The 12,788-nt window shown below is 50.3% G+C and overlaps 1 protein-coding gene across 1 annotated transcript in view; it reads right to left on the bottom strand.

Moving 5' to 3' along the window:
• Positions 1–1,200: 1,200 nt before the first annotated feature.
• The window catches only part of KIAA1467 (KIAA1467 ortholog), a gene marked incomplete at its 5' end in the record, with an annotated part of 12,058 nt that continues 470 nt past the window's right edge, over positions 1,201–12,788 (bottom strand). Inside the window, 11 exons of the mRNA XM_008943200.1 lie at positions 1,201–1,206; positions 1,611–1,834; positions 2,297–2,414; positions 2,989–3,144; positions 3,373–3,454; positions 6,306–6,449; positions 7,088–7,229; positions 7,574–7,721; positions 8,374–8,504; positions 9,909–10,097; positions 11,820–11,918. Coding sequence (XP_008941448.1) covers positions 1,201–1,206; positions 1,611–1,834; positions 2,297–2,414; positions 2,989–3,144; positions 3,373–3,454; positions 6,306–6,449; positions 7,088–7,229; positions 7,574–7,721; positions 8,374–8,504; positions 9,909–10,097; positions 11,820–11,918 — 1,439 coding nt within the window. The remainder of the gene's footprint in view (positions 1,207–1,610; positions 1,835–2,296; positions 2,415–2,988; positions 3,145–3,372; positions 3,455–6,305; positions 6,450–7,087; positions 7,230–7,573; positions 7,722–8,373; positions 8,505–9,908; positions 10,098–11,819; positions 11,919–12,788) is intronic.

Here is a 12,788-nt window from a genome sequence, read left to right as displayed (position 1 = left end):
AGCTCCTGCACTGCTGCCCCCGCAGGGGCTCCAGAGGGGCTGCTTGGCACAGGGCCATGCCTGTCAGAGGGACATTCCCGGGATGCTCTGGAGCTGCAGGGAAGGGGACTGATGGCACTCAGAGGCACAGCTGAGCCCTGAGCTTACTGAGAGCCAGCGTGCCCAGGGCAGTCTGCTCCTCCTGGAACTGCCCACGGGCTGGGCTGCCCAGGGCAGGGTAATGCTGAGAAGAGCTCTCTGAGCCTCCAAACCCTGAAGCAGCGGTGCAAGAATCAGCTTTGCTGGGACTGGATCTAGAGTGATTGTTCCAGTGCTGGAGGGGATCTGCTGGGAATCTGCCAAAAGGGCCATAATGCATCTGCAAAGGGGGACTCAGCCCCCTGGACTGCAGAGAGGTGTGACAGTGACACTTGGGCTTCATAAAAGCCTTGGGGACAGAGATAAGAGGCAAACCTTTCACTTTTACGTCACCCACGTGAACCTGTCCTGGTCTTGGGTTTGGGGAAAGAAACACCCAAGTGCAAGGGCTGGCACATGCTGCAGGAGTCATCTGTGTCTGCATCAGGTGATTGGGCCAAAAAAGCCAGTTGGTTTGTGAGTTTGGGGTCAGAACAGAGAAGAGGGCTGAAAGCACAGCAAAGGCTGCAGACAACACTAACCCTGCAGGAGCCAGACAGAGGCTTCTCTCCAAAAACAATGAAAGCTGGTGGTGCACTTCAGCCACACCAGTTGCCTTGAGTTATCATGGCCCACTCTAGGCCTAGAGCTTATTTGACTGCCTGGAAATACTGTTTAGACACAAAGTGTCCTAAACCTCATTCATAAATTAAACATACAAAAAATATACATATACTGTATAAATTGTTACAGACATATATATATAAAACCTGGGTTTATATATATGTGTGTGTGTGTGTGTGTGTGTATAAATCCTAAATTCACATTTCTGTGTAACCAGGAGGGAAGCAGCATGCAAGAACAGCACATGGAGGGAGAGATGCTGCACAGGGTTCCTCTGGCACAGGACAGGTCTGCCTAGGACCAGTCTGCCTCCAGCAGCTCCCCAGGGAGATGAAGGAAGGGGAAGTGCTTTCAGCCCCCGTTCTCTCTACACAGGGGTTTTCCTGAAGATCCACAGAGCAGCTTCCTGTATTCCCCATACAGGCCACAGGTCCAGGGAAAAGATGAGGAAACACCAGGCTACAGCTGCAGAAGGAAAGGCAAACAAAAACTAAAGCCAAAGCCTACCACAATCCAGTCTGATAGAGCAAAGTGATAACTGACAGGTCAGCAGCTGAACCTGGGCTTCAATAGATAGAGGAGCCTGGTTTCCCCATGTCAAAACAAGTGATCTCTGTCCCACTTCTCTGTCCCCACTGGGATCCTCAGTCCCTTAGGATAACCATTCCTGGTTCTTCCTAAGCTCCCCTCCTTGTCCAGCTGCCCAGGTACAGCTGGCTCTCACACTCTGTCCAGCTTATGCCAAAGGGGCAGCCAGTCAGCTTGCCAAGTCTCTCTGCATCCCCAGGAGCACCTCACCGTGTCTGCAGTGAGGAGATGAGCTGTTTCCAGAGGCCTGGACTGGATTAGGGCTCTCTCCACAAGCTCACCTTCTGAGGAAAGTCGAGGAATTTCAGGCGTGCCAGGACACGCCTCACTTCGCCCCGGCTGGCCCTGGGGGTGCTGCTCCCCAGCCACACCATCCGCCCCTGCCTCAGCAGGGCCCACTTCAGGCCCAGTTTGCTGACCCAGAGGAGTCCTGGCTGTCTGTCAGAGCTTGCAGTAGTTGTCACAGTGATGTGGAATGCATCCTTCTGGAGATCGTTAATTCCCACTGGGCCAACAGAAAAAGGCAAGAAAATATTGGTGAGGAGTAAGTGACTCCACTTCTTCCAAAAGAAATCTTACAGTCTTTACTCACTCAGAACATCCACTGGACTGAGGGTACATTCAGCCTGACTTTATAATTGCATTACCTTGGTTAAAAAGGGAAAATGACTTTAAGTTAAACATCTCCCATGGAAGCAAACTGAAATTTAGGTCAGAAATTTAGGTGTGGTTCCAGGTGATGTTTCTGAGCTTGACACAGGAGATGCATGTTCCAGTAATGCACTTCACTTTCAGAGATTCCCATCCCACATCTCAGTAGCTACTGTTTGACCTTTGTAGAAGGCCTGTGTGTGGCAGATCTCAGGTGCTCCCTTTAAAGACACAACGACTCCCCCCTGCTTCTCACAGCTACCTCTCCCTCCACATTTCTTTTAGCCTAGGCAGTTTCTCCTCCATTTGTACTCACCTGCTGAAGCAATGACTTTGTCTGTTGCATTGGTGAGGTCCAAAAGGACTGTAGGAAACACAGGATGGAGGAGATAAAGGTGGTGCAGCCCTGGGCGCTCAGGTCTAGGAGCAGGTTGCTGTTGGAGTGAAGGACAGACAAAAATGTTGCAGCTGGCTAGCAAAGAGGAGTCTGGCTTGGCCAAAGAAATAAAGAAGTTTTCCGTCTTTATATAGATGAGGGAATCAAAAGCTTTACGGTTTTAAAGACATGAAATCCTTCAAAGCTTTTTTACTAGAACAGAATTTGCTCCACAGCTTGTTTGGTGAGGCTGAGATCTGGCTCTGTCAAAGCCAGCCTGATGGGCAAAGCTACAGGCTGGGAGATGGAGTCTCCCTGCTGATGTGTGTGAGCCTGTGCAGAGAAGTGCCCTGGGGCTGGGAATGAATCTGCAGTAAAAACACCTCAGTGTTGCAGAAAACAAATGTAATTCACACAGAAAGTTTTGGGTTTGTGGACACAAACAAAGGCCTCTGGTGAGGAACTGACACACAACAACTCCTGTGCTCACAGAAGTCAGTGTCAAAGCAGGAGGCAGAGAAGTCCCTGAGAGCCTTCCTGTATGGCAGGTGTAGAGTTCAGCTGCACTGGAGATAAAGGACAGGCTGATGTGCCTCACAGAGGAACCACGTGCAGGAGGGACACACACTTACCCAGCTCTGTAACACAGGCTGTGCTTCATCAGCCCAGAAGAGGAAAACAGACTTCTTGTCCAGGGTCATGACTGACAGTGCATCGAGCTGCTGCTTCTGCCACGGGAGCTCCTGCTTCCAAAGGGGGAGGCCAGACCTGCCATCCACCACCACCACCTCAGGGCAGGGAGAGGGCCAGCATTAATGGATGCCCAGGGGTGGGCGTGCAGAGACCCCCTTGCAGAGCCACGGCCTGTGCTGTCCCTTTGCACCCCTGTGGCCACGCAGGGATGAGTATCAGCCCCAGAACTGGGAAGAGCAAGGAGCAGGGAATGCCTGTCCCTTTCTGCCCCACCTCCCTCCCTCCTGTGCTGCCACTGCCCTCCTTGCCTCCTCTTGTTTTACCTTCTTGTTCCCATCCCCAGTCCGTGCTTGCAGCATGAAGTCCAGAGTCTGGTCAGCATTGAAGAAACCTGCTACAGGCTGGCTGGAAATTTGGAAAAAAAGCAACACTCAGCCCCACAGCAGAAAACCACGAGTTTCAGATGGAGGTAGCACAGTTGCTTTCATCCTCCACTCTGCCTCTTAAAAAGGCAGATCTGCCATGCTAAATAAGATCTCTCATTTGCTCAGAACTGTCCTGACTGTCAGGAGCCATTTGTTGGTGGATCAGGAGAGTAAAAAATGATCAAGCAGCCCATGGTGCTTGTCAGCCATTCCTCAGAGTCTGTGTGGGGGGTATCCCTCACTGGGCTGTGCAGACATTACAAACGTCCTGACATGACTCTGTTACTCCTCCCTTAGCATGAGAACCTGTACAGCTTTGCCATGGTCATAAAAAATGACCCAGCCCGTTCAGAATGCATCAGTAGATTTGACTTCCTGCTGAAAGTGTATTTCCCAGGCTGCCTTTGCTGTAAGAAATGGCTCTTAATATACTCACCATTAATGTCAGCCCATGATTCTTTGTTTTCTTACTGCTGGCACTTTTACAAGCCTTTTTATAACCTTCAGCAGTTTAAATGAAGTCCCCTCTCATCCTCTCCCTTCTGGATGACACAACACTCCTACTTGAATCTCTCTCATTATAACTGTTTTCTAACCATCTTATTTGCCTTTGGCTTTCTGAGTCTTATCTCTGTCTTCCATAAATTCACCACAGCTAGACACAAGGTTCTGAAAAAGCACAAACAATCCCTCAGAATTCCCAGAATCAGAGCTCTCATGGCAAGGCAGGATCATCAGACTGTGTCCCCCCTCCTCTTGTTTATGACAGATTTGTTGTATTTCACCCAATTAACCAAGCATCAGTAGGCTGACTCTGACTAGATCTACCAGCCTTGAGGCTTGCTCCACAAACACAAGGATGAGATGAATTCATCACCTCCTGACAGTCAGTTCTAATGATTAACCTCACCCAAAGAAACTTGCCTGCATTCTCATTTTCTGGAACATGAATGGCTTTTGCTCCAAGGCACTTGTTCTTGCTAGAGCAAGATTAAAATGCCTGTTAGCTCCTATTACTTACGTATGCTCATGGACTCACCTCTCAGGCTTCTCTTTGATCACACAAACCCACTGTCTTAAACCTTCTGCATGAAAGCATTTTTTTCCTGCACTTTTCTCCATTTTCCCCTTTGAAATGTGCATACTGGAATGGCTCCTGAACAGCAATGCCACAGCACAGCAGTGGCTTGGCTATTTGTATTTACTACATCAAATAATGTCATTTTCTTTGGCAACCAGAACCAATGCTTCCAAAGCAGTACTGGAAAGCTCTCCAGCAGCAAAAGGAAGCAGGAGGGAGTTCTATCCTATGGGCACAAACTTAAAGCCTCTCCTAAGGTGCCTCTTCTCACGTCCCTTCTGGGTTACAGTCAGCAGCAGATCCCACAAACAGAATGCAGACAGATAAAAACATTTTAGATGCTACCAATCAACTGAAAAATCCCCTGGGCATTTTCTTAAACGAAGCAGAAGGCCAGTAATTATTCCTGGCCAACAGTAATCCCCACAGCAACTCGCTATTAATCCTCTCTCATCTGAAACATCCATTTACAACAGAATTTTCGAGTGCTTACTCAATTTCATGGTCTCTGAACTTCACCCTTGTTTTATGACTACTAATTCTGCTTTATGGTTTTCCAGGGATCTTGTCAAAAGCTATCTGGAAAGGCAGCACATGTGCAGCACCCAGGTTGTTCTCCTGGGAGGCTGTCTCCAAGGGGCTGAGCTGGGGGCAGGTTTCCCAGGGGAAGGGCAGCTCTCAGTGCCCTGTGAGCTCTGTCTGATGGGGAACTGGCTTTCAGTCTGGTCCACTCTGGGGTGACACCCCTAGACTGAATTCATCCCCCAGCCTGTGTTGCTTAAGCAGAACTTCCATAGGTCCTAAAAACCCCTCATCTCTGAAAGAAATGCATGTCCACAATATACTCAGTCTACCAGATTTCATCTCTCTGCACTCTGAAAAAAAGAGGCAGTCCAGGACTTTAACACAGGAGCCTTGAACTAGAATTGCTTCATTGTTTTTCAGTGCCCATGCAGCAGCTCCTGTCCATGTTGTACACTGTCCTTGGGAGGTCGTGGAATCAGAAAAAAACAGGTCTGGAGTGCAGCAAGCTGGAATATGGGTTGCCAGAGAGGCTGGAGGCTGGAGTCTGTTCTCTTTCTCTAGATAGCAGAGCAAGCAATTTGTTTCCCACATAATTTCCCTCAACTGTGCCCAACTGCCCTTTGCAAATATTTAATAGTGAGTAAGCTGAGATTGCTGGTTATTATCAACCCATGAGATCTGGCAAATTACTTAATTTCCACATGTGAAATTAGAGGGTGAGCAGTATTACTTTAAAGCTTACACCTAACATGGATGGTGTGCTGACTGCCATCAGAGTGCTCCTTTCTAACTTTCAAGGAACATTCAGACCCATGAGCCATGCTCAGACACCTTCTCTCACACTTAACATCACTAAAGGAACTGCTGCTCTCCACTGAGCTGGCAAGAGGCAGCCCTGGGCAGCAGATGGGATGAATCACACACCAGTAGCCCCTGAGCTCCAGGGCCATGGCATTCCCATGACATCAGTGCTGGGTGCCTGAGTCAAGCTCCTTATTTATGATCTCTCACAAGCACAGAGCTCAGGTTTCCAGCCTTCTGCTCCTTCTCCCCTGCACTCCTCACCTCCTCAGCTATGTGTCTGCACACCTTCAGCTCTTAGATCTCTCTGCAGACTTGGCAGAATTATTCTTAGCTGCTTTGTAAGGAGCACATATGCTTCCAAGTGAAAGGCACCAAACAGTACAGGAAGAAATATGACAGAGAAATGTTCCCAGTGTGTAACCTGCTGATGTTCTGCAGCTCCAGGGTCCAGCGGGGCTCCAGGTCCTCTCCCTGCAGCAGGACCAAGCCCTCTTTGGTTGTGATGAGCAGGTTGCTGCAGTTTGTGTCAGGCACCTTCATCGTCTGCAGGAAGTCAACACCCCCACTGGGACAAATGGAAAGCAGAGAGGAGGTTCTGAGGCTTCTATCTGCATTTCTCAGCACCACCTGCCTGTCCACCTGGAAATTCATCCTACCTAAGATTTCAGCTATTCTTGGAGAAGTCCATCTTTGCCCTACTGATGGACCTTAGCTTCCTTTTGAGGCTCCTCAGTTAAGTGGGCCACACTCAGATGTGGGGCCTTCTGAACACCTTGAGTTAGTACAAACAGCATAGAGTTTCTGGGTTCACATTTGTTCCCTTCCTTGATTATTATCCAGGCTGACCTAGACCACAATTTGGTGGTAAAGAAGTTGCTCAGAAATCCAGGCCCACAACATTGGACACAGACTGAGCTTCCCAAATGGACTCCACTAGCTGGGAACACCTGGGTTTTCATTCCTCCAGGAGGTGGAGGACCAAGGAGCAGGAGAAGCAAAGGACTCCCTTTTATCACACTCTGCACTTCTTCTGCTAGGACACCCACAGGACAGGGAGGAAACAGTTGGTTCCCCAGAGTACTGGTAAGAACTAGACAATGAAAAGCACAGTCCTGAAGCAGAAGGGACCATCTCTAGGAGCACTAAGAGGTGCCTATCCTTCTCTTCCCCTCCTAACAGAAGCCAGACAAGTCCACCTCCTACCTGTAGATGTCAATGAGCTCTGAGAGGTTGGCAGCTCTGCGCTTCTCCCACTCGGGCTCCTCCTGCTCCAGCCCTGCAGGGAAGCGATCCCGATTCCTGGCCTGGCTGAAGATGTCCCTCAGGGCCACTGCTTGAACATTACCTGCCAGGAAGATGAGAGGTGAAGAGTCCTGCCTGCAAAAGTTAATTCCCCAGTAGCACGGAGGGTCCTTGGGACCACTGCAGTTGTGGTAGAAGGGAAAAGCTGCCCAGAGCTCATTCCCCTGGCATGACGTGCCCTTGGGAAGCCCTGAGGGACTCCAGGCTAGCAGAGCAGTGCTCCTGCACTCTCCACACTGTGCCAGTGAGACTCGTCCCCATCCCCTCTGCTCCCAGATGCTACAGCAGGAGGCATGGCAGGAACACCCCAGGGATCTCTGGGGCAGCTCAGCTCAAATGCACACCTCCTCAGTCAGGTGAAGTGGGGGGACACGAGGTGCATCTCACCAAAGCCAAACAGGATGTAGATGGCTCCCCGGCTGGTGACGTGGACTTGGGGGCCGATCACCTTCCCTTCTCCATTGGTGCCATACTTCACAGGCCCACCCAAAGCAGTCCCAGTCCTTCCTGACACCAAGATGAAAAACACATCAGGCTGCAAAGAGAGAGATGGAGAGATTTTTAGCAGTGCTTTCATGCACTTTTGCTCCCAGGATCCTCCCCAGTCCCCACAGTGTGAAGCCCCACTGCTCCTTCCCCACACAGCAAGTCTAGCTGGCTGTCCCTTTCTTTCTCTCACTCTGGCTTCCTGGGCATCCTGCATTCATGCTTGTCTCTTGACTGCAAATGAGTGAAAGATAGAAGGGACTCCAAACACCTGAACTTCTCTACCCACATCAATGCCAGAATTGTGGGGAGGGATGAGCACAGAGGAAACCTGCATCTGAATTTATCACACAAACATTTTAGATAAGCAGAATGCTCCTTTTTCCAGAGACCTATCTCAACATGGCTCCCTACACTGCTGCTAAACTCTCACTTCAAGCCTTCATGGATCAAACCCAGAAACTTCTCAAGTCTCACCAGGGCTAAACAGTGACCCTTCAGCTCACTCCCAGCTGACCAGCAATGCACACAGTCCCACTGCTCTGGCCTACTGACAGACAAAGGGTCCTTTTCAGGGAGATCTAAGGGAAGGAAAATCAGGGGCTCTTGCAGTTCCTGCTACAGCCTTTCTGAATCAGGCTCCCTGCTCACCCTCTAGCTAGCCAAGGTCCTTGCAGATCTGGAGGAGGGATATGAGGTACCTGTATCTCTTTGAGAGCCAGGACTATGATATCCCTGATCCCATCTCCATCCACATCCGGAAGCGTTGCAGCCGGTGCAGCCAGGATCCCACTCGAAAGGTGGATGGGGTTCAGTGTCCAGATGGTCTTGCCTGTGGGAGGAACAGGACAGAACAGACCTGCAGCACCTGGGAAACCAGCAGGCATCCACAGAGGGTTCCACAGAACCTTCTGGAAGGAGGGAGCAAGAGACGTTGTTTCCCCATTCTCTGAGAAGAGGAAAGACCAGCCTACAAACTGGGGCCAGCTACAGTGGGAAGCAAAGTTCTTCCCACAGCATGCCTGCAGTTTGTTCTTGAGTCATGCATCAAGTCTTGCTGTGCTTCCTTCTCAGCATCTCTCTGTAAAGACCCAGACCCAGAGCAATTTCTGAAACAGCAGAGGCTTGGAAGGAGAGCCTGAATGAATGCTGCTCTGCAGGACAGCTGCTGTTTCCTCAGCCAGCAGGGAAGCCCACAGGCAGGTGCCAGGGAAGGGAACAGATGGGCAGTTCTGATATTCAAAGTGCAAAGCTGTGTCTCAGTTCAATTCCCAGCAGCAAACAGCCACTCCAGCATGGCATGCTCCTTCCACCTCGGGGTGAAAGCATGTTAGCAGACAGACACAGTGTCAAACAGTTCAGCAGTCCAGCATGGGCCCAGCTGGAAACTCAGCAAAACCTGTTCTGCAAACTGGCAAACAAGCACTCCAAAAAAAGCAAAATGAAATTCAGTGCTTTTACTTTTCCATGATCCTTTTGCCAATGCTTCTGCTTTTCCAGTCAGAGTTTAAAAATGCTTCAGTGCTGCTGCTGCTGCTGCTGCTGTGCAGAACAGCATCTGCCCCTGCCTGACAAACACTGCAAGTCACCTGCTGCCTTAAAGCACCTGGAAGGTAAGTGCCACTGCTCATGGACTGGATGTGCCACTCAGACCCAAGGTTTCTCACACAACTCCATTCCTTGTTCTGACCCCAGGGCTGTCCCCATCCCCTCCCTATGAACAGCTCTGCAGTGAACTGATGTGGTGGAACAAACAGCAAACAGAACAGAGGGGTACATGACCAAGTGATCAGAAATGCAATATTCATTCACCTCAAATTCTCTATGGATCTTATTTCTCTGGAAGGTTTCCTGGCTGCAGCACATCATATATGACTTCTCCAAGAGCAGTGTTTAGCTCTCAGTGCTGTTAGGTAGGTGCTGAGTTGTACCAACAGCTCAATGCTGATGAGAACAGACCTTACACATCTTTTATGCCACAGGGATGCTACAGAGTAAGATTAATACTTTGAAATGTTCTGAGATGGTAGGATGAAGGTGCTGCCACAGAGCAGCAATGGTTTGGATTGTCCTATCCTGTGTAACTAGAAACTCATTAGTGTTTTGACTTCTTCCAGCGTGTCACTATGTTACAGCCCCCATGAAGTGCCAGCACTGAACCATTCATGCTTATTAGTCCTTTAGAGAAAACAAAAAAGCAGTAGTGGATTTCTAATATGCTGGTAGTTGACTTTACCTGTGGAAGCACTGAGGAGGCTGAGGAATTTTGATGTTCCTGTAACAAGGCAGACAGGCTCTGCAGGTGCCCCCAGTGACAGCCCTTTGCACTGCACACTCCGAGTCTCCTCTGGAAGCTGGATGGACCACAGAGTGCTGCCATTCATACCAGAAAGGGCCACCACAGTTACAGAGGGCCTAGAGACACCTGGAAGAGGCAGGAAAGAAAGAGTGAAATCCCTTGGCATCAAAGGCTACATCCATGCTGCCTTTTGCACTTGAGTTTCAGTTCTAGCTCCTAGAGCCGAGTGGTTCATGACAGCCACATCCACATTGCCTGGAAGTAAAGGTGAAATCCCACCCTGTGGCTGAGCTTCTCTGCCTGCAGAGCCTAGCAGTGACCTCCAGACAACCCGGGCTATCAGCCAACAGACAATCCTGGAGGGTGGACCTGAGCTCACAGCACGAAGAATGGTCAGCTGGACACAGAGGGACGAAGATCCTGGGGACAGCCTGCTCAGCTGTGCTGACTTCCTGGAGTGAAATATGCTGCTGTCAAACCAGACTGACCCTTCTGATCCCCTCTGCTTCAAGACAATGGCTAGCACCAGTGGGAAACATTAAGGGACTCCCAAGGCAACACCACTGTGTGTGGGAGTCCTGGGTTGTTTGTAACTCTGGATCAGCAGCTGAGGGGCACCTTGAGAGCTCTCTCCTTAAGATTTCCAGATGGGTCCTATTATTGTGAAAAGCACTGAATGCAAACAATTGGTGTAACTCAGGGCTTTTCACAAGTCACCAGCTAGCACAAAATAATTAGTAAAGAAAAAAGTGATCTATGCTGTTCCAATTGACTGTTGCTCCCACAGGAGTTCCCTTCAGGCTGTGCAATGCACACCTGCTCCCTGAGTAAGTCTCTGAGACTGAGCAGATTCAGGTAACCTCAGGTGATGCCAGGCTGGGCAGGGATGCAGAAGAGCAGGCAGCTGGGAGCCTCCAGGGCTTCAGAAGCCCAGTGCAGCGAGATGCCACTAGACTTGGCAGCCCCTGTGTCACAGTGGCCAGTACCAGCAGGCTGCTGCTGTGCCACCTGAGGGATCTGAGGGTTAACAGAAAGCAGGAGCAGCCAGCAGGAGGAAGCAGGGCAGTACCCACTGAACAGCCGGGCACAGCAGCTTCCCCACCACCATTCAGTCTGTTAGCTGTGAATTAACAATGATTTGGAGCCTGGCAAGTATACGGAGTGACCTGAAGAAAAATTCAGCAAGGTGGGGGTGCTTCCTGCAACACTGACCTACAGCTGCCAAAAAAAAAAATCCATAATGCTCCCTGCTGGCAAGTGAGTGCTTAGTTCAGAAGAACCAAAGCTCTCCAGCAGTCAGCCCTACCATCACTGGTCCTGTCACCGACTACCCTTGGTCACGAGCAGGACACTGGCCCACAGATCAGGAAAGAGTCAAAACTCTCCCACTGAATCCCATTTGTGACCCTTCTCATGCCACTTCCTTTCTCTGTGCTTCCCCCTCAGTGCCTGTAAAATGGAGGTAGTTGGACTGAGCTCTTTTGTAAAGGGCTCTGAGAGATGACAAGGTGGGACAAGACACCACTTATTCCCCACTGCTATCTGCAGAGCAGTGCTTGCTGATTTATCTGTCCCCAAACCAAGTGTGCACAAATACAGGACAAAGAGATAGTCTTGCTCCAAGACGAAATAAGGGGAAGTACATGACACTGACCCAAAAGCTATGGGAGCATGGGCTTGCAATGGAAGTTATGAGCAGCCTGGCAAAGCACAGGCAGAACACGTCAGCCACGCTAAGGACTTCTGCAGAGAGCAGTGCAGGGGATTTGCAGCAGCAGGAACTCTTCCTGAGCACAAGGTGGACACGCCAAGGTCCACACTGACATGGAAAGGGGCTGCAGTGCTTACCCATGACACTGGCGTTCATCAGGGCAGTGAAGACAAGGAGGATGTCGGGGAGCCCATCGCCGTTCACATCACACAGCTCCAGGGGGGACAACACACCACCTGCAACAGTCACAGAGAACCACCCACTGCTGGCAGAAAGGCCACTCGCTGGGCTGGCCCAGAAAAGCCTCACAGAGGCTGCTGTGAGCCACCAATGCCAGGCAGCTCACACAGAAAAATCTTCCATTGCACGGAAAGGCAGAAACAAAACATCTGCACCAAGGAAAGGAAAGGGAAAAAGGGAGCAGCTAACAGAAAAAGATTTCTGCTTCCCATTTCACTTTCTGAGGTGATGCGGGAGCCACGTATCTTATGAAAGGCTTGGATTTGGAAGCCAGGGGCAGAAAGCAAGGAGGCAGAGACATATCTAGACCTGGCAGAAATTGACAAATCACTGTTACTTTGCTGCAGAAGTCAGAATGGGAGGCACTTTAGAGATGTTACCAGTGGCCCATATAGGATGACAGAAGATTCCAAAGGGCAATTTACAGATTCAAGCAGGACAAGACAAAAGAAATAAGGTTAGTTAAGCCAGTTAGAAGACACAAAGACTTCTGTCCCTCTCCTCCCAGACACACCCACACACCTCAGCGTGGAGGTGCTGGTGAAATCTCAATGGAGAGAGGGAGCCACTATTTTTTAAAGTGGGCTGGGCCATCTCCATCTGGGAGCCCACCATCCGAAAAGGCAGGATGGGAGAAGAGTCAAAATGGGTTTTGGTGTTGACAGAACCAAGATTTGGTGGCACTGTTACCTACTGATGCCAGATTTCACGGGCCTCAGCTTGAAGAGGGAGCAGGACACGGCCGCCTGTCTATTACCTCGGAGCACCTGCAGTGGTGAGGAAGGGGCTCTGCTCTGGCCTGGCTCCCCCAGATAGGTCTCTGCCGTCGATGCCCAGCCTGGGAGCTGCCACCTCCCCCACGCCAG

This window comes from Merops nubicus, unplaced genomic scaffold (assembly GCF_000691845.1).
Source record: "Merops nubicus isolate BGI_N331 unplaced genomic scaffold, ASM69184v1 scaffold31276, whole genome shotgun sequence".
NCBI classification, from domain to species: Eukaryota; Metazoa; Chordata; class Aves; order Coraciiformes; family Meropidae; genus Merops; species Merops nubicus.
This window is presented reverse-complemented; position numbering and strand designations above follow the sequence as displayed.